This window comes from Fringilla coelebs (assembly GCF_963513975.1).
Source record: "Fringilla coelebs genome assembly, chromosome: 5".
Lineage (NCBI taxonomy): Eukaryota > Metazoa > Chordata > Aves > Passeriformes > Fringillidae > Fringilla > Fringilla coelebs.
This window is the reverse complement of record NC_140033.1, coordinates 52,420,016-52,447,795: the sequence shown is the minus strand read 5'-3', so window position 1 is coordinate 52,447,795 and position 27,780 is coordinate 52,420,016. Positions and strand designations below refer to the sequence as shown.

General features: G+C 43.0%; 2 protein-coding genes across 2 annotated transcripts; both read right to left on the bottom strand.

Annotated features, from left to right (window-relative positions):
- Window positions 1–121: 121 nt before the first annotated feature.
- On the bottom strand, window positions 122–10,470 carry RTCB (RNA 2',3'-cyclic phosphate and 5'-OH ligase). The gene is made up of 12 exons (XM_084206660.1): window positions 10,339–10,470; window positions 10,164–10,242; window positions 9,252–9,319; window positions 8,008–8,107; window positions 6,760–6,916; window positions 6,013–6,169; window positions 4,751–4,910; window positions 4,261–4,436; window positions 3,609–3,797; window positions 3,018–3,128; window positions 2,210–2,329; window positions 122–1,177 (listed from the first exon to the last, which is right to left on the bottom strand). Exons 1-12 carry the CDS (start codon window positions 10,429–10,431, stop codon window positions 1,070–1,072), a joined length of 1,518 nt encoding a protein of 505 aa, XP_084062786.1. The 5' UTR covers window positions 10,432–10,470; the 3' UTR covers window positions 122–1,069.
- Window positions 10,471–13,915: 3,445 nt separating this feature from the next.
- On the bottom strand, window positions 13,916–27,482 carry BPIFC (BPI fold containing family C; the record flags this gene model as incomplete). The annotated part of the gene is made up of 15 exons (XM_084205728.1): window positions 13,916–13,981; window positions 15,598–15,674; window positions 16,444–16,507; window positions 17,312–17,354; window positions 18,627–18,694; window positions 19,207–19,377; window positions 20,683–20,736; window positions 21,434–21,607; window positions 22,945–23,036; window positions 23,978–24,038; window positions 24,891–24,954; window positions 25,710–25,865; window positions 26,632–26,760; window positions 26,886–26,997; window positions 27,377–27,482. The coding sequence occupies 15 exons, from the start codon at window positions 27,480–27,482 to the stop codon at window positions 13,916–13,918; spliced, it is 1,437 nt and encodes a 478-aa protein (XP_084061854.1).
- Window positions 27,483–27,780: the final 298 nt, after the last annotated feature.

Genomic DNA, 27,780 nt, shown 5'->3' with positions numbered 1-27,780 from the left:
TGCAAGACCCATCATCTGAAGTCACAGGAGGCAGTGCATTTCAAGCTTGTACATGACTAAAATGTCTGTTGTCTGCTTTCAAGAACACAGAATAAACATGACACAGATACACTGCCACGTCCATCTTCCCATTTTATTGTAATCCCCCAAAATGATCCAGTGGGGATGGTCAACTTCCTCTCCAGCCTTGGTTAATGAATGTAAAAGACACACTCTAAGTCCCATCGCACTGGGCCTGACCCTGAAATTGGGCTCCATTAAATCAGAGCTGTGGGACACCGTGAGCAGCATTACCCAACCCAATGTTCACATGCTCAGAGCTTCTTAAAATGTTGGATTAGCACATCCCTAAGTTAAGTTACAACTTTTACTAGGCGAACAAAACCTCTCAAGGCAACATACTCAGTTCTACTCAGATTTTCCAAAAGACTGTGGAATGCCTACTTGTCCTGAGCCAAGTTCACCAGGTGCTGTGTTAAATGGGAGAGGCTGGGGTAAGACTGTCTCTCCAGCTTAGCTAGCCCCTCTCAACCTGAGCAGGAGGCTGCTCCCAACTCCAGATTTCTTACCCAATTACCAGAAAACATGCAGCAGTACAGACTATGCATAAAGGTACCTGCAAACAGGACAGCCTCTCCCTGCCCACCAGTGCAACATCTTGTCTATTAGAGTACTTCCATATGCAGAAAGAGCTCCAGGCACTCAGGTGTGGCGACAGCAGCTCTGGCTCATACACCACCTTCACTGATGGAGGTGGTCTTGCAGCACAGCACTTGGTGACAACTCGGGCAAGTCTGAAGTCCTGCCTGAGCAGGGAAATGGAGGAAGGACTGCAGATAAAAACCAAGACTTAGGAATTTCTTTTCCCTGTCCTCACAAGAAAAGAACGCCATATAACAAGGAGGAGGGGCATTAATTATGGCTAGGAGTGGTAAAAATAGGTGTATCCTCAGCTGTTGTGTTTCCAGAACAGGAATGTGATATTTGAGCATCCTACAGAGCCCAAGAGAAGATGATCATTCTAGTCAGTTTTGTGTAAGGCCTGGAGACATGGGTGCCTTGTTGGCTCCTAGCCTTTTATAACAGCAATAGGTCTCAGTTTAATGGCTTTCTTGCTGATGCCAGCTTCGTGGCAGGTGTTAACCACATCAGTCACGTTCTTGTAAGACTCTGGTGCCTGGAGGGGGGAAAAAAAAGGAAAGACAAAACTATAAACAACTGATAGTCACAGGAAATCAGGTGTAGGCTTTTGAAAGCCACTCTTCACAAAAATAACCATATCAATGGAGGGTGCAGAAGTAGGTGAACATATTGAGAATCTGTCCACCTTATGTATCTAAGAAATCTATAAGACACTTAGCTTTCCAAAATAAGCTCTCATCGTATTTCAGATAAAATATTAGGTATTTTAATCCAGTTTTTCAGATAATGACTGCCCCAGCAGGTAAGAATGGCAAGCCTCATTATCCAGGAGGAAGTGACTCCAACTTCTTCTTTACAGGTAGCCTTTAAGTTTTATCTTCACTGCTCCTTAGTGAGAGCAGTCAAGGTTTAACTCTAGAGTTCCCCTCTCTGGCCCCTATTCTGACAAGGAAGCTGCCCTTAAATATAGACTTCAATGTGATCAACATGTTCATACAACACCAAGACCCAGAAAAGCATAGTGCCAAATTATTAACACTTTTACGAGCGAGGCTGTGAACAGAAAAGGTGTGCTCATGTTAATGCACAGGAGCTGAAGTCATAATACTCAAAGTTCTCTGACCATTCAGAGCTCTCTTCTTGAGCAAATAGAGGAGTTCATCTTAAAAGAGGATCTTTCAAGATGCTACTAATCTACATGAAAGCTGCAGTGTAAGGTAAATTTAAAGCAGGGAGAACATAATTCAAGAAGAATCTCCATAAAACATAGCTACTTTCGTAGATGCTCACACAATGACAGCAATTATCCCTATCACCAGGCAGAAGAGGAGAAAACATACCCCCAAAACCTGTCAATCAGCGTCTCCCCTTTCAGCTTGCCTTTAGGATAGAGAACACTTCACATCATTTTCCAAAAAATATGACAGCTCTATCAGAAATCATACAAGCTCCATAGTTAGAGTACTGGCAATTGCTTAGCACTGCAAAAAATCAGGTCAGGGAGGGTCATTCAGCCAGGGAGCAAGACCCGCCTTTTCCTTCTAAGATAATGAAGTAATACACTCACTTCTTCCATGACCAGTTTGGGAGAAGCAACACGGATGGCAATACCCATGTCAGCCAGCTTGTCCAGTACGTCCTGGAAGTCCAAGTTACGTCGAGATTTGGCTCGAGACAGTGCACGACCCTAGGCCAACAGTTGTGTTAGTTCTACTTTTTGTAGCAGTTTGGAAAAACAAAACTCTTTCTTATCAAAAATACCCATTATTGCATTATAAGCAAGCACAGAATGACTGAGAGCACAGAAAAACCCCAATAGAGGAAATTAATTCGCCCTTCAAGTCACAGGCTCCTGCAAAATCACACCTCTGGTATGATGAGTAGGGAAGTTTCATTTGTATAACACACTTGTCTGCAAGTGTTGTTTTACCCAAACCAAACAGTATTCAGGACTTGGAATTTACTGAAAGATGCTTCTCTTCCTCAATCATTGTCTCACACTATGAATAACAGGGGAGGAAATAACTTCTAACTACTGTGGAGTTTTATATACAGACAGCCTCAGCCAGTTAACCCCCCTCGTTAGCTCAGAGGTATCAGAATTTCATAAAATAAGCTTATTCTCCACATCTTCATCCTAACATCTGCCTTATAAAAAGCAGTATCCCCTAGGTTTTCTGCAGAAGTAGTCATAACTACTCAATAAGGGACAAAGACTTCTACCTAGCAGTTCTCCTGGGCAAGGACTACTGGCAAGGCTAATGTCTGCTTGTATGACCAACAGAGGAATCACACATTGGATGACCCTTCAACAAATTTGTTCTCTGGGTGACAGTCTCATCCCAACCCCTCCCTGAAATAACTTCTTGACTTACAGCTCCATGGCAAGTAGTTCCAAAGGTCTCAGTCATGCCTTGCTCTGTGCCAGTGAGGACATAGCTGCAGGTGCCCATTGTGCCACCGATCAAAACAGGCTGTCCGGTCAGCTGTGGATGTAAAGCATTCATTCATAAGAAAAAGCTGAAAAACCTCATTCTTAATAAAAGTCTGAGAGGAACCGTGTCTCCAGAAAAGGAAGTCAGATTAACATTCCTTGAGAGCATCCCTGGTTGTTTCAGGTGCCTGGAATCAAGGATTCTCGGAAACTAACTGCTCTGAAAGATGCAGACCAGTAGATCAAAAGCCTTGTGTCCAACAGACAGACAAGGCAAACCATTGAATCCTGAAGTCCATAAAGGACTTCTTTCCTTTCACGTTCTTCCAACCATTTTGGGTATGGAGCAGAAAGAGGAGCTCAGTGTCCCAAAGATCTAAGACACACAGAAGCTGAATACTGCTATCCCACCAGGGTTCCAGTGCTGTTACCTTAAAAAATTAACTCACAGCATTTAGGTATCTGTTAGGGACCCTAAAATTGTCTGATTAATCCAGAATTCTCTATTTTCTTCTCCCAAAGCTAAACTTACTTGATAATCAACAGCAATAAGAGGATGGTGAGGGGGGAAGGCCCTGGTTGATCCTTTTCTGTGCACCAGCAGAGTCCGCTCCTTTCCATCCACTACATGCTGTTCCACTTTGGCAATGTTGTGAGACACATCATAGATAACGTGCATGTCAAGGTCATCTGGGGTTGTGTTGAAGACTTTGGCAAAGGCCTAAAAAGAGAGCAAATCAGGATGTGAGATACAAGATCATCATAATTCAGCCACAGTGGAACTGAATACAACAGTGCTGAGAATGACAGAATTGGACTGCATAGATTGTTTCTCTGCCCACTGGCAGCTTCCTGTTGTAATTCAGTCAGATATCAATTAGGCAAATTTGTGCAACTCTGAAAAGCTGGCTTTAGCAACAAAACCCCCAGTTTTCTTAGATCTTCTTTTTCCAGCTCAATGCGTTTTTAAAATACTGCTTAAGCAGCTTCTGCCAAGTACAATTCAGTGATGTTGAGAGCTTCTAGACAGATTGTCAGGACTGCAACTTTGTGAAAGACTCTCCAGAAAAAAAGTTTAAGAAACACACAAATGAAATTAAGTTAAATAGTGCAACTACTCTCTGTTCTCTATGTCTGGGATGAAGCAGGAAAAATATCTGCATCAGAGACAACTCTGCTCCTACCTGTCGTGTTAGGAAAGTCATGGAAGAGCGGTTAACCCAGGCATAGTTGCCAGCAGCTGCCATTCCCTTCAGGTAATCCTGTCCCTCTGCAGAGGCAATCCTGGCACACGCCAGCTGGCGATCATTCACTATGATTTTGTCCCGTTTCATAGCTTTTTCCATAGCCACCAGTGCATCTGGAAAATAAACACAGTAAGTCTAAGTGACTTTTATTTTGCTGCAATCTTTGAGATTAACATGGGTGTATCCTAAAACTGAACTCATCGGTCAATGGTCAAGCCCAAGGCTATTTCTCAAATGCAAAAAAGCAAATCTGTGGCAGAACGTTATCAACTGTTTGCAAACAGAAAAAACACCTGACCGGGCAATTCAGGATGCTCTCAGCAATTCGCTGTAGGAAATGCTCTTTGGTGCTGGAGTTTGCTGTCAGTGACAAGACCACACTGAAGAGTTTGCCTCACTCCAGGTAGCTATAGCAGTCAGATCATACCTGTGGCAACCTGGTGGCCCAGCCCTCTGCTTCCGCTGTGGATCATCACGCACACCTGCCCTTTGTGGTCAATGCCCATTTTCTTGGCAGCATATTCGTTGTAAATCTCATCCACCACCTGGATCTCGGCGTAATGATTTCCGGCTCCCAGGGTCCCCAGCTGCCAATCACAACACACTGATCAGACAGGGAGCCTTTGGGAGCACAGGGGAGAGCTACAGCAACAGGAAATAGCAACAGCTACAGCAAAGCTTTGGGTTTAGAAAAGGTTTTTTGGGGGAAAAATATTCCCATGTAAGCTGCAAGGAAGTAGAACTCAGTAGCATCACCACTTTCCTTTTTGCTCAAATTTGTAACCACCTGTGGTGTTGGAACAAGACTGTGATTAAACAAGAGGAGCAGGATCTACATACAGACTGTGCTGCCACTTTTTTCCAACTTACTTTGGCCTGGATGGCAAGAGTATAGAGTATTGAGACTTCATCTTCAGTTTGTACAGACAAAGCAGACAGGCTTATACTCGGTTATAACTCCACAAAGAAGTTACAACATCTTGTTATTTAGGTACTTAAAACTTTTCAGTAGATTAAAACAAGATATTACATTTCCAAGCCCAAATTTTTTCAACTCTGAAACAGATGATCACTTATTTGCAAGGCAAATGTGAAAATTGGGGACATAGCATTATTTTGAGGTTAAAATGCTGTAATTTTGCACCACTCCAATTAATAAAGAATAACATCAATTAATACCAAGAATATACAAGAAAGCTTTAGAAATATGCCATTAGTATAGCCACCTCAAATTGTTCCACCCAGAGCAGTGAGACACTATACATAGAAATTAAATCCAACTTTTAAACTGTGATTCAGTTATGAGCTAGTTCCATTTATTATTGTATCTTTTCTTGCCCTACTATTAACTTGCTGAGCAAACACGGACAAAAGTTGAACACTAAGTCACCTATCTCTTAAAAAAAAAAAGGCATCTGGATGTGAAAACACCACCCAATATAACTTCCAGTACCAGACGTTAACACATGAAAACCTGATGGCCCCAGAGACCTTGGGTAAGCCCAGTATTATTCTCCTCTGTTGCAGCTTTGTCAAGAATTATTCAGAACTGACCTCACCATCTCACCTTTCCCCCTGCCCAGAAATGCTAGACAGAGTTTCAAGAAAAGACAGAATTAGAGAACTACTCTCTAACATTTGGATTTGAACCCTGGGAGCATGCACAGCCCCCCTGAAAGATAACATTACCTGAGGCAGGCCCCTTTTCTTTGCCCTGGAAGAGACTTTGTTGGGGTCGGCCTGTAGCATTCTTCCATATTCCTCACAGTGCTCCTTGTCCTCTGCCCAGGCATAGCCTTCTCGGAGAGACCAGTCCACACCCATCTCCAGTGCCTCTTCCAAATCTCTGCAATTATCAAACACCTACACATAAGATAATTATCCCTGGATATACTCAAAACTCTGCTGGATATGGCCTTGAGCAACTTGATGCCATTTTTTTGTCAGACCTAATTTGAGATTTAGATCCTTCCTGCAAGGAGGTGGGCGAGATGATCTCAAAAGAGCCCATCCAACCTAAATTATTATGTTATGGTCAGCCCCCAACTCTCCAAACATTAAGTCCAGCTTCTTAATACTTCATGAAAATCAACCCCTACAAATATATTAAATTTTGGTACATCATCACTTTCTCCTCTTTGCTGGGTGGGAAAGGTCCTATTTTCTATCTATAATCCTCTCTTTCAAAAAAGACCTTTATGTTCATGGAAGTTTTCAGAAGAAATGAGAACCCAGCAAGAACCTTTAAATGGGGGAAAAAAGAGCTGACTGTGCATTGATGATTATGTCAGTCCTGATAAGGCACATATGCAGAAAGAACAGAAAGCATTTTAGAATTACTTTTCCTTTATTAAGTCTCTCACTGATGAATCTTGCATCAAAACAAACAACAGAGATGTCCCCTCTAGTGATATGTTCACAAAGTCATTTTCTTACTTGGCATTCATGGGGATGACACCTTTGGAGCCAACACCAACAGGAATGTGGTCAAACATGGCCTGGGCGAGCTGCTCTTTCACAGGCTGTACATCACTTTCATCCAAATTTGTCCGCAGCAAGCGGACACCGCAGTTGATGTCAAAGCCGACACCACCTACAAGTGGAGAAAAAGCCATGTCAGGGAGCATGTACTGAAGGCTGTAATCTCACTCCTTCTCCTGTGACACAATAGTGGGGGGAAAAAAGCAGAACTGTATTAAGCTTCATTTTAACAGATTTACACGATGCCTCAGACTTCAAGACATAGCTGTATGATTGCCTACAGAGCTCTCAATTTACAAAGTTACTCCAGCAAGCTGAGAAAGAGAAGTGGACACAATTATAAAACACACTGCCCACAGAAAGCAGAGAGAATGTTCCTGTTCCACTGCCTAAGGTCAGAAGAAAAGTGACAGATCTTAGAATAGCTCCCTGCCGTAAAATATTCTTGAAAACAATACCCAAAAGTAAGTTCTTTCTTGGATCTTCACTGGAATAAACAATAAATAGTTATAAGAAGAAATAAATACTTATAAGGAATACTAAACTTCAGTTCTTGGTGTTTCACTTAACTCTTACTATTTATAATAACAAATTCTATAAGGCAATGCCAAATGTGAAAGATAATCATGCCACCTTTATTATGAAGGTTCTGCTATTACTAATGTTAGAGAAGAGATACCAAACTAAGAGACTTTGAGTCTCAGTCAATCAGGAACACTTGAACTGATCAAAGCAAAACTAAAACATGAGTATCATGTTTCATGACAACCACACAAGCTTCAGACTGTCAGTAACCAAAGATCTGGGTGTTTACTAAAAAGACAGACATACTGTGAAGTCATGTTTTAAGTGGAGAAATATCCTCAAAAGATGTTTTCAAACTACTCAAAGAAACTAGTCAGTTCTTTATCCATCTGGTAAAACCCCAAAGTCAAAGACTTCAGAACTGAGGGATATCACAAGTCTAAGCTGCAAACACAAGGTCAGTTCTCCCTGCACTGTTTAGCTGTTCTCAGTGTAATGGCCTGCTCCATAAATAATAAAGACTCTAAGTGCAAGAATTAAGCACCCCTTAACTCCCTGCAATTCTCATATTTTTGCTTTGTTTCTGAATGTAAATTACTGTAAAGTCGTTCCATTTTGAAAAGTATTTTTATGTCATCCCAGATATTTCTCAAAGCAGGTTAAGTCAGTCATCCTTACCTGGTGAAACCACTGCTTCAGGATCACTCATATCAAAGGCAGCCATGTTGCCAATAGCAAATCCATAACCAGAATGGACATCTGGGAGACCTATTGATCTCTGAAAGGCAATTTTAAAGCTTTATGAAACTCAATGCTTGCAGAGTTGTCTTGGTTATATTATGCCTCGTGGCAGTGGTTGTCACATTTGCAAACAAATATACCAAAAAGAGAATGGATGTTCAGATGTAGGTGGAGTGAATACATCAACTCAGGCAGGGATCTAATCTCCTGCAGTTACAGAGCAGTCAAAAAAAAGCAAAGAGCAGATCTCTGAAGCAAACACCGTGTGACGCCCAGAAAGTTACCAGAAATTGGAACTTTTCAGTATCTATAAAAGTGCTACCACACTACTTTTGAATGGGATTCTTTGCTTCTTCTGCCTCTCCTTGACATCACCAAGAAATCCTTGGTTTGGAGATAAAAAGCTAAGATCAGAATATGTAGATGATTGTAGCATCTCTTCTACAAACTATCAGCCAAAATCCCCATTTTAGAAGGTTGTTACTATTCCAGCTTACTCCATTTTGGCCTGACCCCTAAGGCATTTAATAGCATGATGGCCTGCCTTTTACTGCATCCATAAATTCAAAACTTCTGCCAAAAGAGACAATTTAAAAAAATCTGATATTTTTTACTTATTAATGTATGCAACATTAAATGTGAAAAGGCTAATTTCCACATTGTATGTTGCACTACTTGAAAAGAGTCACAGGTAAGCATTTTCCTCCTGCATCATTATATGTGATGCTTTGCTTCCAAAAAGGCACAGAATGAAGGAAGTCACTGTTCAGTGCATGTGAAGGCTCACTACACACGAGGCCAGTAACAACAGTACAGACAACAGTACCACCTCCTGCTCTCTCCACACTTCTCCATGTATTCCAGGGCAGAGGCAATTCAAAACCAACAAGGTGATAATATGAACAGTGGGGAAAGGTGGCTCAAGAAGCTGAAACAGCCTGAAAAGCTGTATGTCAAAAGACAAGCAATGAAGTAAGTGGCTACTTCTCTCTCTGACAACTTAGTTTTGCAGCCTGCCTTTGCAAGCACTCCTTACTCAGACACAGGTTCCTAACACAAAAACTTCCTTGAGAAGAACTTTGGTCCATACCTGTTCTCATGAGAGAGTTTCCATTTAGAATGCAGTAATCTTAGGCAAATGGGAACAGAAAAAGAGCAGATTTTTCAAAGCAGATACTCACATGAACAATGCCAGGCAATGCAGCCACATTCCCAATCTGTTTCATAGCAGGCAGGAAGCCACCCGCACCTGAAAAAGATTTTTTTAAAAAAGTAATCTGATAATTTACCATGATAATCACAACAAAACGCTTTCTAAAGAGACTGTTTAAAACACTGTCAAAAAAGAAGTCAGCCACTAGCAAGACTTCTTATTTGGTATAAAGAGCCTGGCATTGTGTACAATCTGCAGTTCCATTAAATGCAGCGTTTATTTCACTGAAGACCAACTTCTGCTGTTTGTACCCACAGTGTGCGGCCTGTGCTAACAACAGCAGCGTACTCCCCCCAGCCCAGCTGGCAGCTGGGATCCAGCCCTGCACTCCAGCCCCGAGGAGAACAGGCCCAGGCAGTGCCCCCACAGTAAATTCTGAGAGCGGCATTGCGGGAACAGTCCGAGCGCAGAGCGCAGCCGGCAGTGCTGGGCACAGGCCATGCCGCATGCTGCCGGTGCCCGCCCGTGTTGCTTCCCGGGCCGCAGCGGCGCGCACGGCGGGGAACGCGCTCCTGTCTGCCGCCCCTCCAGACCCACCCGCCGGGCCTGCTGCACTCTGCGGCTCGGAGAGGGACGTGCGGGGAGACAGGATAAGAGGACAGCTTTAAGTTGTGCCGGGAGAGGTTTAGATTGGACATTAGGAGGAACTTTTTCGCGGAAAGGGTGATTACACGTTGGAATAGGCTGCCTAGGGAGGCAGCGGAGTCACCGTCCCTGGAAGCGCTCAAAGAAAGGATGGACGGAGCACTCAGTGCCGTGGTCTAGTTGGCATGGTGGTGTTCGGTCACAGGCTGGACTCGATGGTCTTAGAGATCTTTTCCAAACCGACTGATTCTGTGTCACCCCCGGGGTCAGGGGGTCCGCTCCCCGCCGGACCCACCTCCGCCGCGGCAGGCATTGCGCAGCTCCTCGAACATCAGCTTCTCCAGCGGGTCGTTCACGTAGAAAACGCCCTCCACCTGCGGGGAGAGCCGTCAGCCGCACGGGCACCCCCGACCCCGCCTCCGCGCCCCTTCCCCGACCCCCACCCCGGGCACCAGCCCCCTCCCACGCACACGCATGTTCGGCACGAAGCCCTTCTTGATCCGCCAGCAGTTCTTGTCGATCTTGTCCAGGTACTGCAGCTCATCGTTGTAGCTGCGGCTCATGGCGGCGGCGCTCCCGCTCGGCGGATCCCGATGGCAGCGCCGGCCGGCGGCAGGAACTGACGCGGGCCCGCTGCAGCGGCGGACAGGAGCCGCCGAGGCTCAAACCTCTTCCCTCAGCCCTGCCTCCTGCCGCCTCCGTCCGTCCGTCTGTTCGTCCGTCCGTCTAGTCCCTCGCCCGTGCCGAGGGCTGGCCCGCCCCCAGCGAAGCCCATGCCAGGCCCGTCTCCCACGATGCTGAGGCAGCCCGCGGCCGGCACCGAGTACCCGCGGGCCGGGCTGTGAGAGGGTGCGCAGGGCGCTGCCTTGTACCTGGCTGCCTCCTCCCTCACACCACGTACGGCTTCTGGGCTAGTTTGTGTGGAAAAAACCCAAGTATTTTTTTGAAGTGCGTGTGCGTGCTAAGCCCCGGGCAGAGTACCTCTGGGGTATTTAGGTACCGCCGTGCAGCAGGTGCGATGAGCTCGCTCAGCTCCGGACAGGCAAAAGCCGCCTGCACCCCATCGCTGGTTGTTTCCCAGGGAAACCGTGAGGGAAACCGTGTTTGGGAGGCCAGAGCCGGCTTCCCGTCCAGGTCTGGCCACAGCACAAGCACCTACACATTGCAGGGTAGGCATGGCCCTCTGCAGAGCTGTGTTCACATCTGCGCACTAATAAAGTACTGGGAAAAAAGAGGAGAAAGAAAGAGGGTAAGATACCATACACAAACAAAGTAAGAAAAGTGTCTAGTCTTCAGTTCAGACAAAGATGTCAGAGAATTAGATTTAGAGGACTTACCCAGAAACACTGAAGGAGTTAAATGTATCTAACCCGGCTGAACAGCACTAAAGAGGGTGTAGGAAAGACATTCTGTGCTGTTCTTGTGAGCTAGCAAAGGCCTCCTCAAGATAAGGGGAAGCCCCATATCTCTCCTGAGGAAGACACCCAGATTGTCACCATGGAAACGTGATGAAGGTGAGAAAGTTAAGAGATACGGATTCTGGCTGGCTCACAGAGTGATGTGGCTCCTTGATCACCTACTGGGAACTTTGTTTCTCTCTTATAACCAATGGGCAGTGAATGTGTAAGTTGGATGAATGTAAATACCTTGGAAAAGTATAAAAGCAGTAATAAATCTCTCTCTTGCACCCTTCTGATGGAGTTGTGGCATTTTGTACTGTGTCGTGCTCTGTAACGACACCTGGTGGCCGTCCGCCGTGATTGCAACGGGACTGTAAATGGAGAAAAAAACATGTTGAAGGGTACCCTAAAAATGAGTGAAGGCAGCAGGGACGCTGCGGGGGTCCGGACCTAATTCAGATGTCTGATTTGAGGTGAGCGATTGGGAAAAATAATGGGAAGTAATTTATCAAATGAGGAAAAGACTGTTTTGTCCACGTGGGGAGATTGCAGAAAAAGCACCAGCAGTTGACCCACCTAACCAACAACTCCAAAGGTTGATTGAGTGAGGGGCCATGTTGGAGGCCAAACAAACTGTGAAATTATAGTTACATCTGCTCCTGTGTCAAGCAAACCCGATATTGTTGTAGTTTCTGGATGACATCCCTTAGCAGTGACCTGACTTAAAAGTCTCTCCTCTATTCTACGATTTTTCATCTTTGAATTCAAAACAGCCAAACTTTAAGAAAGGTATTAAGGTATGGGTAAAAGATTTAATTACGGGAAAGTGGGCTGGCCCAGTGGAATTAGTAACATGGGGAAGAGGATCTGCATGTGTGTTAACAGAAAATGGCCCTTGATGGGTCTCTGCCCGTTGTGTTAAACCTTATTTGGAGCTCACAGAAAAGGACTGCATGGGTGGTTCTACAGTGGGAGCAAAATGAATAGGTAATTGCATTGGTTATTAGGTGGATGGCAGCATGGACCCTCAAGGAATGTGTGGTAAAGATGGTAATTCAAGACAGAGTAAAGGTAGTTATAAACTTATGCTGAAAATTCAAAATTTAAATTAGTGGATGTTACTTTTGCTTCTTTTCCTTGAATTCTCTTATTGAGAGGTTGGTAGTACTGAGAAGCGTGTCTTGTACCATTTCCTTTTGGAGGGCACAGATGGTCCCAAAATAGGGGAATTTGATGTACCTAATGGAGAAGTGTTGCCTTTGCATAGGGGTTGACTTTGTAGCTGAAGTCCACACTTTGAGCAACGGGTTGGTTGCCCGTTATGGTAGCAGCAACCAGTTGCAAGGTTAAGTGGATGCTACTTGGTTCTAAGTGGTGACTAGGCAGATGACTTGGTCTCTGATTCTGTGTGGGAGAAAGTTATTTGATTAGAGGTGAAGGTGTCATTCTGCTATGAATGTGTCATCAGGAAATTGTGAAGTCTGCAACGGTATTTGAAGATCTGTCTTTATGTGCTTTGTATATATATGAACCTTAAGATTGTGGGGGTGTGTGTTGTGGAGCTGGTAGAAGTTGGTTATCTGTAAGTGAATGAAGAATGGATCCTCCATCTGCTCGGATTTTTGCAAGGGCCCTGCAGAAGTCCTTAGCAGTTGTATTTGGGGGTCAAATACAAAAAGGGGGAATTGTAGGAAAGACATTCTGTGCTGTTCTTGTGAGCTAGCAAAGGCCTCCTCAAGATAAGGGGAAGCCCCATATCTCTCCTGAGGAAGACACCCAGGTTGTCACCATGGAAACGTGATGAAGGTGAGAAAGTTAAGAGATACGGATTCTGGCTGGCTCACAGAGTGATGTGGCTCCTTGATCACCTACTGGGAACTTTGTTTCTCTCTTATAACCAATGGGCAGTGAATGTGTAAGTTGGATGAATGTAAATACCTTGGAAAAGTATAAAAGCAGTAATAAATCTCTCTCTTGCACCCTTCTGATGGAGTCGTGGCATTTTGTACTGTGTCGTGCTCTATAACGACAAGAGGGCACAGGACAGGCACACAGATTTGAAGAGTCACCTGGAGAGATGGAGAGTAGTAGTGCCACTGGCTCAGGTCCTGTTCTGCATATTAAGATTTATGTTAAGACACTGCAAAGATTTTAGTTCCCATTGTAACTGAGACAGTTCCCAGTCTGACAGTTCCACAGTTCTGGAGAGGGCTCACTCCCTACTTCATGTATGTTGTGCAGAAGGGAAGTGCTTAAGGTTTTTAGAGTAGAAACATATTAGCAGCTGTATCTGCCCTAGCAGCATTTTGACAATGTACTTTTCCTAATTTTAAGAGATTGCAGCATCCTTCTGGAAGTGTATGGACAAAAGTGTATTTCCAAAGAATCATTAATCTTAAAAATATTTATGTATCAGTTAAACTATAGAATAAATAAATGTCAAGCATGCATTACATGTTTTCCCTTGGGTCTGCTTGTTACCACCATTATACCAGCTAACCATTCCATTAGCTTTTTGTGATTCCCAGCACCCCCTCTTGCCCCCAGCCAGGATGGAGGTTGTCAGAGCTCAAGTTAAATATTTCAGCAGAACTGGACAGTGTTTAGTCTTCAGAGTCACATTATTGACTTGATTTGAAGTTCATGCTTAACATGTGGTCTCTCTTCTCCCTTGGTGTTTGTAGTAGACATCAGTTGAAATCAACACATATCCCTGCGGGGAGAAGAACAGTCATGGACATACTATGAATTAAAATGAACATGTTATTTTGGGGTTTCTTAATTTCAAATTGATCCTGGTGTTTAAGGTCAAAAATCTACTGAGAAGAGCTGAGCCTTGGAAGTAACAAGTTTTATTCTGTCCTTTGAACCTTGCAAAAGGGCTCCATCTTTCCCTGGGTGCAATCCCTTTGCACCATGTTAGTGACAGAAGGGAATCTAAAGATCATACAACCTACTCAGGAAGGTTCATCTGAGCCTTGAGGCAATTAGGCAAGCATCACAAGGGATTACTTAATTTTCACCACTCTAGAATTAGCCATTTAATCTAAACTTGTCCTTAAAGCTTCCCCCAGTGTCAGCACATACAGAGCAATGAGCCTGCAGAGAGCAGTTCATCACAGTCACAGAGTCACAGAATGGGTGGGGCTGGAAGTGACCTTCAAGATCACCCAGTTCCAGCACACCTCCCACTAGATCAGGTAGCTCAAAGCACCATCCAGCCTGTCTGTGAAAAGTAAGAATTGTTTTTCTTCCTGTTGACCATAGCCATCAGACTGGGACTGGAAGTGAAACTCCAGAACTAGAGCCTAAACTCTAGCCTTTAAATGGGCATCTCATTCACATTGGTAGGGCATAGCAGTTCTGTGTTTTCTCTCATTCCTTGTTACTGATGAGGAGATTGGTTAGAGAACGTGAGGGGGGAATGGGCACCACAGAATCACTAAAATCCTTCATTCACAATTAGTCTATAAGACTGTTGGCAGTGAGTGCCACTGAAAGCAGTCTCTGAGAAATTATATTTTGTAGGGAACCAGGTATGTGGGAGGCAAAGAGCAATTAAAAACAACCTTTGCATTTCCTTTCCTGGGCTGTGTTTTGTGCTTAACCACTAACAAAGATTTAGAAGTCTCTGCAAAGAAAAACTTAAAAAAACCTGAAAATAATTTTGAGAAGTTGTTAAACAAGTGGAGAAATGCAGAAGGCTTACTCATTTTCTGGGCATTCATTTGTCAGCAATGCCCTTGTACTGACTGGTTACCTAGCTGTATGCTCAAACTAAGGGCTAGTTTTGGAGAAGGATAACCAGAAGGCAAAAAATATTTTCTCACTAGCTACTAGCTCACTAGCTACTAGAGCTCACTACCTACTTTTGGCTACTAGCCTCAGTCATTATCACCAATTACTAACAAAATCTGGGCATCCTAGGTGCACAAAATTGAATTCTCCTCCCTCTCATATTCCAAGTTTTCAACAAGACTGTGAGATAGCAATAACTCTAATTTGATGTGATTGGCCAAACTTGAGCAATATGTCAAGCTCATTTTTACACTGAATTCCAACTCAAAAGGCTGAAAAAGTTGTACATTTGATCACTTCATAGTTATATAATCAGTTCTAACTTTCCTCTCAAAGAAAGATACATTTGTTTCTAATAGAATTTTACCATTATTAGACACCTCATTTTTAACCCATTTTTACTAGTTAAGTAGCTCACACACATAAGTTTCTGGCACTATAGAAAGTGAATAAATGCCTAGGAAAAAAAAAAAGTAAAAAGAGAGATAATGTTTCATAAAGGAAAATCTTTCATAAGTATCAAAATCTCACCTGTACAATTGTAATGTGAGGTCTTGTCAAAGTAACATTGGCCAGATTGGGAAGAGGGAATCCTTTTGACAGTTTAGCTTAAAAAAAGAGACACAGGATGATTTAGGTATGCATTAGAAAGATAATAAACACCTGTCCTTCAACAAGACTATTTATCCAGAGACTTATAGGTCATTTATAACAATTAGCCTCTTAGTCTTCACAAGCAAGCCTGGGAGGTTGCTAAGATGCTCATTTAGCAATAGGAAAAAAGAATTACAAGTGCTTCTCTCTTGGCAGTGTTGCAGCCAAACCAAGGATTTCATGTTCAGCACATTACATACAGAGTGATTTGTCCCTAATGATCCCTGAGGGATTATTAACACAGCTCTACCATCATTAGGACCTGTTCCCATTTGTATCCATTAGCTAAAGGAGGTAGTGTTCATCCCAGTATAGAGGGCTGACACAAAGCTGTATCTCCCTCCTGGGCCTTAAATAAGATTTATGAGAGGCAAGAGCTCTGTTCTGGTCTAATGAAAAGGAATACATTTCACATATAGAGGCCTCAGGCAGGTGTGCACATGAGAGAGATTTTGCTTTTCTCCCTGATGCATCAGGACTACCTAGACTGAGATGAAGGCAGATGAATTTTTACTTTCCTAGTAATTTTTGCCTTTTTGCAGAACAGTGAGAGGGAGCACTTACACCCCGACAATCTTTGCCTTCCACTGCTTACTGGCTGATGGTCATTCTCTGCTCTAAGTTAATGGGAGCTGAGTACTTAATCAGGAAGGCAGTAGAAGTTCCTAGAATAACCCATTCTGATGGAAGCTTTTTAGCTAATGCTTTGAAATACAGCCTTACCATTAGCTGATGGAATTACTTCAGTCTGTAAAATGTAAGATAGGATGTTCTCCAGAAGCAAGACCTGCCACAGACAAGAAAACTGAGTTAGCCATCATTTCCATAGTGCTAGAGCTGTCGTGTCCTAATCCTGGGTGGAGTTAGAAGGCTCTTAGTTAACTTCCAGTTTTCTTTTGGATTTAAAGAGTCATAAACTCAAGTGAACTTTGGATCTTATGGTTTTGGAATGATGCAAAGAAAGTGAGATGCAAAATGCAAATGTATTTCATTATGCTTGGCCAACATTTTAATTTAAAACAGTCTATTTGCTTTATTTGTGAGATAGGATTAAAACTGTTCTGGTCTTGCTTTGCTATTGGTGATAAACTTTCTCCTCAGCTACTCGGAACTGATTGATTATACTGAGAATGGAACTACTCTGGGGGGGGGCCAGGGTTTTCCCCTGCAAGGCTACAACTGCACTATTTCAGGCATCTGGGGGAAATATCTTGACTCCCCCTCCTTGCCAGAATTCTGAGCACCCACGGAGTCCTTGTGGCTCAGCCTTCCCTGTGGCCATTGGATGGTGCTCTGCTCTGCTGCTACAGGTCAGCTCTGCTCTGTTTCACCCTAATGATTCGAGAGATCTCTTCCTATTGCAGCCAGGGCAACTACAGAATGTCTCATTTGCACAGCACTAGCTTGCCCCAAAGAGTTTACTTTAAAGTCCAGAGCAGAGAGGTGGCTGCCCGAGGACAGGAAGAGAGCCACTTGGGAATGGAGCCAAATGATTTAGAAATACTGATAAAATCTAGCTGCTTACTCTTCAGCCTTGATATCACTGATATTCTTAGTTTGCATTTCCTATATGCTTCAACTACCCACTTACCTCAAAAGAGCCAACATTGGAGTGGGCTAAGGAGAACTGGATCCTGAGGGAAAGAAGTGAAAGAAGATGAGTCACTAAGAAAGCATAAACACAGTTATTCTAATCATGTGCAGTCATGCTGTGGAGCTCCAGGCCTTAAGAAGCATGTGTAAGAGATTATTTTTTAAGCACTTTCACACACTGCATACTGCTACATAGAGAAAGATGTGGTTTTCTTGTAGCATTGCTGAGCATCCATGCAAGAGTGTGCTAAAAGGGCTGCAGCCAGCAATTTGAATGTGCTACTCCCTCTGTGCTGTTCTGGAAATCCTACTTGCAATTGATTTTACCAAGGACTTGTAGGGTGTCAGGTATTTTCCAAAGATTTTGGTAGATCTGCATTATGCTTTCATCTGAGTCTTACCAGGAAGGATCTGTTCATTGTGTGGTGCTGCTGCTGCTGCTGGCTTTGTTGCTACTGCCTCTGTTTCCAAATTGAAATACTTATTCCCTAAGTTACTCTTGTATCCAACAAAAGATTTCTGAGTTTCCTCAGCACCAGTAACTGAGTTCTCAAGGCCAGCTTCCAGCATGCTCCTGACTTTCCTCTTTGAAAATTACTGCAGAAAATGTCAACAGCACTATCCTCAAATTTCTAACATCCCTCTGCCCTGATGAACTCTGTGTGTTCTTAACCTCGTGTCTTTCTTGGGCACTTTTATGAAATTGGAGTCCCAATTCCCAGGTGTGAGGTCCTGATACACAGAGCTTCTTCTCCATGAAATGGACATGTTAGATGTGTAAATGGCCTAGCCTCTGGTTTCCAGCTTTCTGAACCTTCCAAGTTGCAGGACTTCAGTTGGTGAATGTGTGCTATAAGAATATGTGCATGGGGGAGCTGCAGGGGCCCAGGTTCTTTACTGTGTCCTGGACTGCTCTGACATTCTTTAGTGGCACAGGTTGTCTAGAAAGCCATGACATCTTGCCAGTGATGAGGGAAACTCTCAGATGACTTATGGTCATCAAAACTGCCCTGCATGCTTAGTTTATCTAGCTCAGAGGGGACAGTAGATGTAAAAAGAAGGGAAGTCTAGTGAGACCACTTCCCTGCAGCAGCCCACTGGTGGGAAGGCCCGTGGGGCCATTGCACTTATCAGAGAGAAGCTTCCTGCCTCCTCTAAACTGTATAAATGCTGCCAGATTAAGAGAATCTAATGCAGATGAATTTACCAGCAAAATATATTTACAGTTATCTGATCATATGTCTAAACTACTAATGTTGGGATTGCTAACATTGTTTTCCAAAGGAAATCTTTTTCATCCCAGGTTGGATTACCTGTTCAAACATAGCGAGCCCATCAATTTCTGATCAAATACATTCAGTGAAATACTGGTGTTGGCTGCCTGCAGAATAAAGAAACCATGGATTACCAGACATAAAAACCCTCAGGACCCTTCCTGTGAATTAGTCACAAGTACATAAATACCATCTTTTCAGTTATGCATGGAAGCTGTTTTAGGTAAATGCAGCTTTCTCATTGCAAGGCTGCACACAGCAAATGTCTGTTTATTTGAATGGCACTGACAAGAGCTGAAATAGGGGTAATGAGATGTCATTAATCAAAGGCATGAACAAGATGCCAAGAGGCATGACTCACACTTGCAGAACTGTCATTCCAGAGAACAAAACCTTGTTTAATCAGAGCCATTAGATGTTGGGATTTTTGTCCATCTGTAGGACAGAAATGTCCTATAGGTTAGTTGAGGTCATGCCTACACCTGTGACTAAGGGGAATCTGCATGTTTAAATACTAGAAATTTGGCATTTTCTTTGTTTCTTGTACAGAGTTTTAAAAGAAGGAAGGAACAAACATATTTAACCCTGAATTAAATGTCACCTTGTTTGCTGTACTTACTATGTTCAGTGTGAACAGAGACTGGGTGGTTGAGTCTGGCAGAATGGCCAACACCTCCACAGAGCCCTGAATCTCTACCGTGAAGGAATTCTGCTGTAAGCTGATGATAGGGATTTCAGTAGACATTAGCTTCAACATCACTGGGTAGGGTGTAACTGAATATTTAGCTACCTGTAAGATTCAAAGACAAAAAAGAAAAAAAAAAAGAAATTTTTCTCACTGAATGGATCAGAATACTGCATTTTCTCACTTTTGAAGCAATAATTTTTAAGTTTTTCCTTATGATAAGGTTAAGGACAGCAGTTGACATAATATTCTTTCAGGTAGGCAGGAAATAAAGGTTTTGTGTGGTGATAAATTAACCACTCAGTATTGGTCACTCAGGAATGCAGTGAAAAGTTCCTTCCACTTGAGGAATACAAATTTTTCCATATTATTTCAAGAGAAATTGAATACTTGCTTGTGAACAGAGGAGATAAATGGAGCCTGAATGTGGAACGTGGTATTTAGTCACACAATGAAAGAGGTGTCATTCACTTTGAAATTCACCCATCTCAGGAGATGGGTTCCTCCTCTGGACTGTCCTCAGAGGAGCCTCACTCTGTTCATTGCCTAAAGAATGAATAGGCTCACAAAGTTCATTATTCAAAACAGAGAGGGTGGAATATTTGCATCAATGCTCATGGCATTTTATGGAGAACATCATACAAGCCTACCCTGGAGAATTATATTTCTGAGGAAGGAACTTAATAACATCTGGGAAGCAAATAAGAATGTGAAGTACTTTGAACTATTAGTCTGATTTCACCCATCCTCAGCATTTATAGCCTAGGGGTTCTTCTGCTCATTTTTGGTCTCTCATCCTGTCTCAGAAGCCTGGTGGAAACCATGCATACTCATATTCTCTATCCTGTTATATTCATCTCCTTCACCTAAAATAAATGGAAATCCTGTGCATCTGCCTTGTCTGTTCCATAGGATGTAATGCTTCCTGTCCATCTGTTAGCTCATTTTCCTGCACATGGTCCCTTCCCAGGTTTTCTGATCATCAGTCACAGGCCAGCAGCAAAGTAGAGAGAATTATGCAGGTTTGGGGGGGAGAAAGGCGATTTTTCTGAGCTGAGACCGCTCTTGGATGTCTCTCAAAGCAGGACTCACGACTGGAAGCTTTTTCCTGCATGGAACTGGTTTTAGGAAGGAACAGCTGTGGCTTGGGCACGGTGCCCAGAGAAAAGATTGATGTGCAAGGTTATGGGCCAAGATTATGTTTGGTAACAGTGCAAGTCATTCAACTCATCGTGGGGTGGGAAGTGACAAGGCCCATCTGCTCTGCTGTTACAAGGTGCACGTGTGCCTGCTTCTCCAGTGCAGGAGCCCTGCTGGCCCTATAAACCTTTGGGATACACCAGTAGTGAGGTGTCTTGACACCCACACTGGCTGGCTTCCCTGAGATTTTGTGAAAGTAATGATACTCACCTCAGGGATGATACTGCTAAATATCTCTGTGTTTATATTAAAATAGCTGCAGGTCTGAAGGAAAAAATAAAAGAGAGAAAACAAATGAGTTACCGGATTTGACCTTCATGGTCAGCTTTTTTTCTAAATGCATTATTACAGTCATTTCAATTAATCTTTGATTTGTTCCTCTCAGAAATATCCCTAAGAGACTTGGTATACTTAAAACAGCTTCCCAATAATACATGCCAAAATAATCCCTCAGAGAGCAAATTCTTAATGTCATTATAGTTTGGGCTGCAGTCTATAGGTTTTGGGATTTACTGAACCTCCTGCAGTCGGGTTAGCCAAGTCAGGCAGCCTTCAAGCCACAGATGCTGTGCTTTGACATGTTTGCTTACAAGGCCCCTGTAGTACTTTCATTCAAAGAATATCCCTTAGAAAGCAGCCACTGAGGCTGCAAAATTCTCCAGAGCTGATCCCTTGTCCCTGTTAGAGAAGTCTGTGCCTCAGGTCTACAAACCCCTTGTTTTTTGTAACAACATTGGCAGTATTTGGTTCTTGGCTCAGTGGAACTTGGCATGGCTGGCTATGGCCTGGGGCATGTATATAGAGAGTAAGCAAAAGAGAATAACAATACCATAGTATTTATAATCGACTGTCTCAGGACTCTACAGACCAACTGAGAGCTTTATACAGTCACATACTGACATCTGGCAGGTCAAAGCCCTAACTGAGCCACTCTGACCCCACTCCTGTGTGTCCTGCTCACCTCCTCTGCAATGGTCATGTTGAAGGCCCCTGCGGTGTAGTAAGCAAATAAGGAGGTCTGAAAGAAGTACTCAGAGAAGGCAAGGTACAGCATGGAGTCACTTTGCTCTGGGATTGTGAAGGAAGCTGCCATGTAGGGAGAGTCAGTGTAGTTTCCAGCTGGGAAAACTATGCCCTAAAAGTTATTGTGTCAGAGATAAAAAAAACAGAGTCAAAATATAACTTTACCAAGACTGCAAACAATGAATGCTACTCTCCTTGACTTTGCCCTGGCTATTCATTTGGTATATAAATGAGTAAAAAGGAAATCAGTAATTGAAAGTGATGAAGACATTTAAATTTTAAAGTTTTTTATGTCCATTTTATTAGTTCTGTTTCATCTCAAATGTATTTTGTCTGTCTCTATTTTCTCATCTAGCTCTAAAGTTCCTGTTGTCTTTTAAGGACTATCAAAATGCTTACAAGGTGCTGAATCACAGTAGGTGACCTCTCCATTCAATCCTCACTTGCTGGAATGACAAGTCTTTGTATATTTCCCCACTTATGTGGAAGAGGAGCTCTTGGAACAGCCATGATTCTACATCTTTAGTCTAACTCAAGTCCCTGCTTAAAATCCAGCTGCTGCAATATTCAGAAGAGTTTGACAGCAGCTGCAGAGACCAGTGTCTACCAGACAAGCAGATACTAACTTTTTGTTCCTTTTTGTTTTCCCCTCTCTTATTTCCATGTTGTCCTTTTTTAAAACTTAATTTGTAGGATCTTTGTGACAAGACTGTCTTTTCATTCGGCCTTTGTAGAGCACCAAGCACAAGGCAGCTTAAACTTAATTAAGGATCACAGGTACTATAATAACAACTACCCTCAATCAAATCACCTTATACAGAATGACAATGAAGTCATTTTAGAATCAGGAACTAGTCAGGTTTTAGTTTCAGTACATAAGGAGACTTTTTCCTTAATTTGAAATAAACTTTCAAGTCTACAGACTCAGCAGCATTCCTTGGGCTCCTGTGGTTTGGGAAAGGTCTTCTGCCTTCCCATTCAAGAAGCTAGGGGCTTAATTCTTGCTCTGGTAGTCTTGCTCTTTCTTCTCCTCTCTCATCCAACAGCAGACACACTGAGTTAGTCTCATGTACAGAAATATTACCCTGACTGACTGAACAATGAAGTCCCAGCTATTAATCAACAGTGAGAGAAAGATAAGGTTTAATAACTTTTTTCTTTCCTTTCCCTTTCTCTTTTCTTCTATCTTGATTATTCTTTAACTGCAGTTTTTTTTTTACAACCAGCTTAACTGCAGTTTAAAGAAAAGGATGTGGCTTTTGTACATTCACTGTACAACAGGATTGTTACAAACTATTACTGTAACAAACACAATAATGCTTTGAAATGTATGTCTTCTCAGATGGTGAGCCTTTATGTTCAGAAAAACAATCATGGTCATCTTAGAAAGTGTCTCATAGAATAATGGAACCCACAGCAATGTAGGCAAACAGCACTACAGGCAGCTACCTTTAAGTCCAGGTCAATGAATGATTGGAATACTGCTGGCAAGCCAGTTAAGGAGTAGTCTACTTCAGCCAAATCATCAATCTGCATTACAGCTGTAAGAGTAGTAGATGAGACACAGAATATTACAAAAAACATAGAAATAATGTCTGCATAATTACAATTACATCATTTTATGTATACTTAAAACTAAGTCAGTTTCTGAAAGAGAATGACACAAATTGTTCCAGAGAGCGGGGAAAAACACAACCAGGGACCTCCTAATATGTATTCTGACCTAAGATTTGATGTTTCTACTGAGACTTTCTGTAAAGCGCCTTTTCTAGTTTGTCTATTGTTTTCTCATTGTGGAAAGTAATTTTGGTCTAACCCAAAAAAGGAGATGGCAATATCAGTGCCTCAGGGCATAAGGAAGTGTTGGGATTTCTTGTCAAGCAGTTTTAAGAGCTTCCCAAGTACTTGTAACTTGCAAGAACTTTCCCAGAAGGAGGGTGCCTGATCTGCTTAGATACCTGTGTTTTGCACATGGTATCTGACCAACACTTTGGGTGTCTTAAATGCCTGCAAATCTAACCCAAAGTGGTTCAAGTCAGAAGGTTTTTGCAAGGAACTTTTTCATTTTGTCTCTGGCAAGTCTGATAAATAGACAACTAAACTTAATTTCCAGTCAGGCTAGGAGAACAGGCTTCAACTTGTAAAGTGCTGTGTGTGCAGGAGGACTTGGAACGTGGTAAAGGAAAGCTGCCTTAGCAGTACTGTGTGGCCTCTAAGGGGCATGTCTCACAACAGAAGTGCACACTGCCACACTTGCAAGTTGAGAATTGCTACCAAGTGCTTGGCTCTTAGAAACACATATTTCTTGCTCAAGTAGCCCAGCCTTTAGTTAACTGTGGTTCTCTGTGCAAGGGAGCAGATGGAGAGGAGGGACTGATACCACTCCTGGAGGCATGGCTAAGCAGCTGCTGTTAAGGAAGGGGCAAAATTTCACTGATCAGAAGAGAGAAAAGAGAAGGAAAAGGTATCACTGATGGCTCACCATTCGGTGATCGGAGGTCTGCATCTATCAACTGGATCCCAGCTCTGATATTGGGACATGACTACAATAAAAGCACACTCAAGTTAAGGCCTGATTAGCATGGATGTATAAGCACCTTTTACATGTGTGCTAGCAGATCTTTCTGCTGCATGACACACATTGCAGTATTTGTTTATCAAAACGCCTAATCTGGCTTCTCTTCACCTGACCGGATCCCCAAGGATTCTGCTTGGTGCAGTCAAGTGTGTTGTATGTCAGAGCTACAAAAAAGAGGGATGTTCCCAGAGGCAGCCTCGTGGGGGTGACAAAACCACAGCCTTAAATAGTGCGAGGACAGATCTCATATGGTGTCACAGGAGAGATCTCAGATCTGTGGAATTATTTAGGTTGGAAAAGACCCTTAAGATCAGCTAGTCCAGCTGTGAATCCCTGGACAGAATGACAGCCATCTCAAGCTCTGTTTCCTCTCAGTGGCCCTGGGCAGGCTGTCACCAGAACTACTCACCCCTTTGCTACAACGAAGTTGAAACATCATACTATCAGTTGATATACTATAATTTCTCTATGTGTTGCCCAGTATATGTTTTGTCTGCCAAGCATAAAAATGAACCAAGCCCCAGAATGCCTGTAGGTACACAGGCAGGGACATATTCTGCACTGGAATGGAAAAATAACTATATTTTCAATCCCTATTGCTACTGTGGTTGAACATAACTGTATCAGTATCTTGGCTATGAACCTATCACTTTATCTGGAATAATTTCTGGCTGGCAAAATGATGACTGTGCTGATCAGACCAGAATAGGACTATTACAGGATTATTTTTCTAATTCTTCCTTTGCCAAATTCACAGCACTGACTTGTGAATGCTATCCTCCTTACACCCCTCCCCTACACAATGTGAAAGGCTTACATTAGTGACCAAGCTCCTGTGAATGGGTTTCTTCAGATACTTGATAAAGAAGTTATGCAGGAAGCTAGAGGGAAGGAAGAAGGCAATTAATGGGTCAAGTACTATGGTCACTAAGAGGAAATCAGGTATATCTGCAGAACATGAATTTAATGGCCTCTTAGTGTGATATTGTAGTACACATGAGAGCTTTTTGAAATGTAAAACCAGTCAGAGAGCCGCCATTTAAAAGATGATAATTTCAGCACTATGCATCTCAGCCTGGGTTAATTATTATTTAAAAAAAAAAGGATTTCTTAAGAAGACCACCATCTTATATGTACAAAATAGTCTCTGCACTAGGAACTTCCAAAACAAGTAAAAAATAACAAACAAAAACAACCCCCAAACAGGTGACAAGAGTGGTGTTCAGAGAGTGAGAGAAATACAAGAAAATAACGAGATACTGTTTCATGGGGCTGTATCCAGAAGGTTCATAGACAATCTGGTTCTGTTCAAATTTGATAGCACTGTGATTAGGAGGAGTAAAGCATAGTACAACCTCATAACTTCTACCTAGAGTTGAAGATTAGAGCAGAAGTTTGAAAGTGCTGAAGAAGCACAAGGGATTGTTTGATTCCGTCTTTATCTTCTGCTGTGTATAAATACAAGGACAAATATCAATGTTGGCCATTTTCATGCTGTATTGGGGCCCCAGTTCTCACCTGTGGTGCCTTATGATGCCTAAAAGCAATTCTGTGTGCCCTAATTTGTAAAGTTGTCTCTGTGCCATTCACTGACAGTTATTTTGTGAGAGTGTTTTTGCAGCTCTCTTCCACTTACCCAGTTTTCCCATTCAGCTTGATATCTACATCCCCAGGAGTTGTCTGGCAGCTGGTGAGGGCTATTGACGTAGGGCCTGCATCATCCAGGGGTGTTGAAAAGATTGCGGTAACAAACACTTTTGAAATGTGCACTGTGCCTCTTCCACTGTCTTTGCTGCATCAAGTGAAAAGAAATAAAAACTGAAAAAACCCCACCTCTTCCGTATGGAATTGCCTGGTGATGGGGACCCGTGGCTGGTCCTGGTCACTGCCGCTACTCTGCTCTGCTGGCCTGTGTTGGGTGCTTGCCAGGGAGGGCACTGTGACTCCTGCTGGGTCACCCCCTCAGCTCCCAGGTCCCTTCCCCCTGCGTGCAGCCCTGCTGTCCCTGGCAGAAGTGCAGATCAGAGACTCCTGTAATTGAGTCAGTTTAGCAATACAGGTAATGTGGGAAAGAGGGATTTCTTTCCTCTGGGACTAGGAGGGTGGGGAGACTGCTCTAAGGATATGGCCATTTGCTCATCCATTTTCCACCAGCTTTTGAACTGTCTCTCTTGGTGGCATAACAGAGAGTTTCTAATAGTGTGACTGCACTATGAGGGTTTATTATACTGGACTGTGATCCACCACACTACAGTTTTTCTAAATGTGTCATTAGCTGGCAGGCTGGACAATGACAGCATTCAGCTAGAGCAGCAGTCCTGTGCCATTTGCAGCAGTGCTTCTCAGCCATGGCTCTTTATCAGTGCTGATGTCTGAGGGCACAGGGGCTGTCTCCCACCAGCAGACCTGTCAGAAGCACCAGTCTGTGCTCCTGGGTTACTGCTGCCAGCTAATAAAGAGCCCCTTTACAATAAAGGGGTCACAAGAATAAACTAAAATTTGCATTTTTGTATTATCCATTGAGAAAAAAACCTCAGAACATGCAAAGCTGTACATACAACATCCAGGTCCTTATGTTCCAGTTCATATCAATGGTTAGAGAAGCATTTCCAATCACCAGTTTTATCCCAGACCCTGGGAGGAGGGAGATGGAAGCAGTGGGTAATTCAACAGCAGTAACATGTATCCTAGAGCATGAGAGAGAAAAGAGAGAGAAAAGATTTTTAGAAAGTGGATTTAATAAGTCAAAATGAACACAAAACAAGATTCAAAATTCAGTCAAACACAATTTGCCCCCAGAGAGAATACTTGCCTTGAGATGTTGTATTTGACATTACCAAGCCCAAATTTCTCATGGCCAGTCAAATCAGGGAAATGCTCCTTTTCCATATTCTGCTTCAGGATTTCCAGCCCAACCTCCTTGGCTACAGGAAAACAATGATCAGTTGAGTTGCCTTTGATAGTGCCTGGGAGTTTAGAGGTATGTGTTTCTGGCTTGGGAAATGTGGTGGACACAGAATCAGCAAGAAGGTGGTATCTCACTTGAGACATGGCAGTGCTATTTCAGGTCTCACTCCTAGTCATGGCAAGAGCTGAACTAACTGGTTCAATATCTGAGGTCAGATGAACCTTGATATGATGCACAATGCTGTCAAGCAGCTTACTGACCTTGCTGTATCCTGCTCTTAAACTTTCCTTTATAGCCTGCCACGGGGTCATTTACTCCCACTGCCCTCTTTCCTTTGTCATATCAGTATTCAAGGCAATGCCACTAGCAGCTCGTGATGAGAACATCACACATACCATACTCCAGCCCCTTCTGGGTGATCCTCACTTTGAGTCCAGGACTGGCACTCAGTTGCCCACTGAGCAAACTTAAGAGGAGGAGAGAACAGCAAATCTTCAGCATCTTCCTCACTTTTTACAGGACCTGTTAAGAAATATTTATAATGGCAGCAGAAATTCATGCTGTATCACTTGGTGGTTGTATTCCCTTCCCCCCTACCCTGGATACCAGCTTTCCCTCCAGAATGAAGAAAGTGGAAAGCCCAGCAACCCTGGCAGAGAGGACTCACTCCACAGACTTACAAAAAGTGAGCTCCGTGGGGTAGAGGAGAAAAGTCAGCTTACTCACTGCCATAGAGACTGGGGAAAGTGCTTGGAATACATCCATTGGGACAAACATTGAACTTTTAGGCTGTAATTTG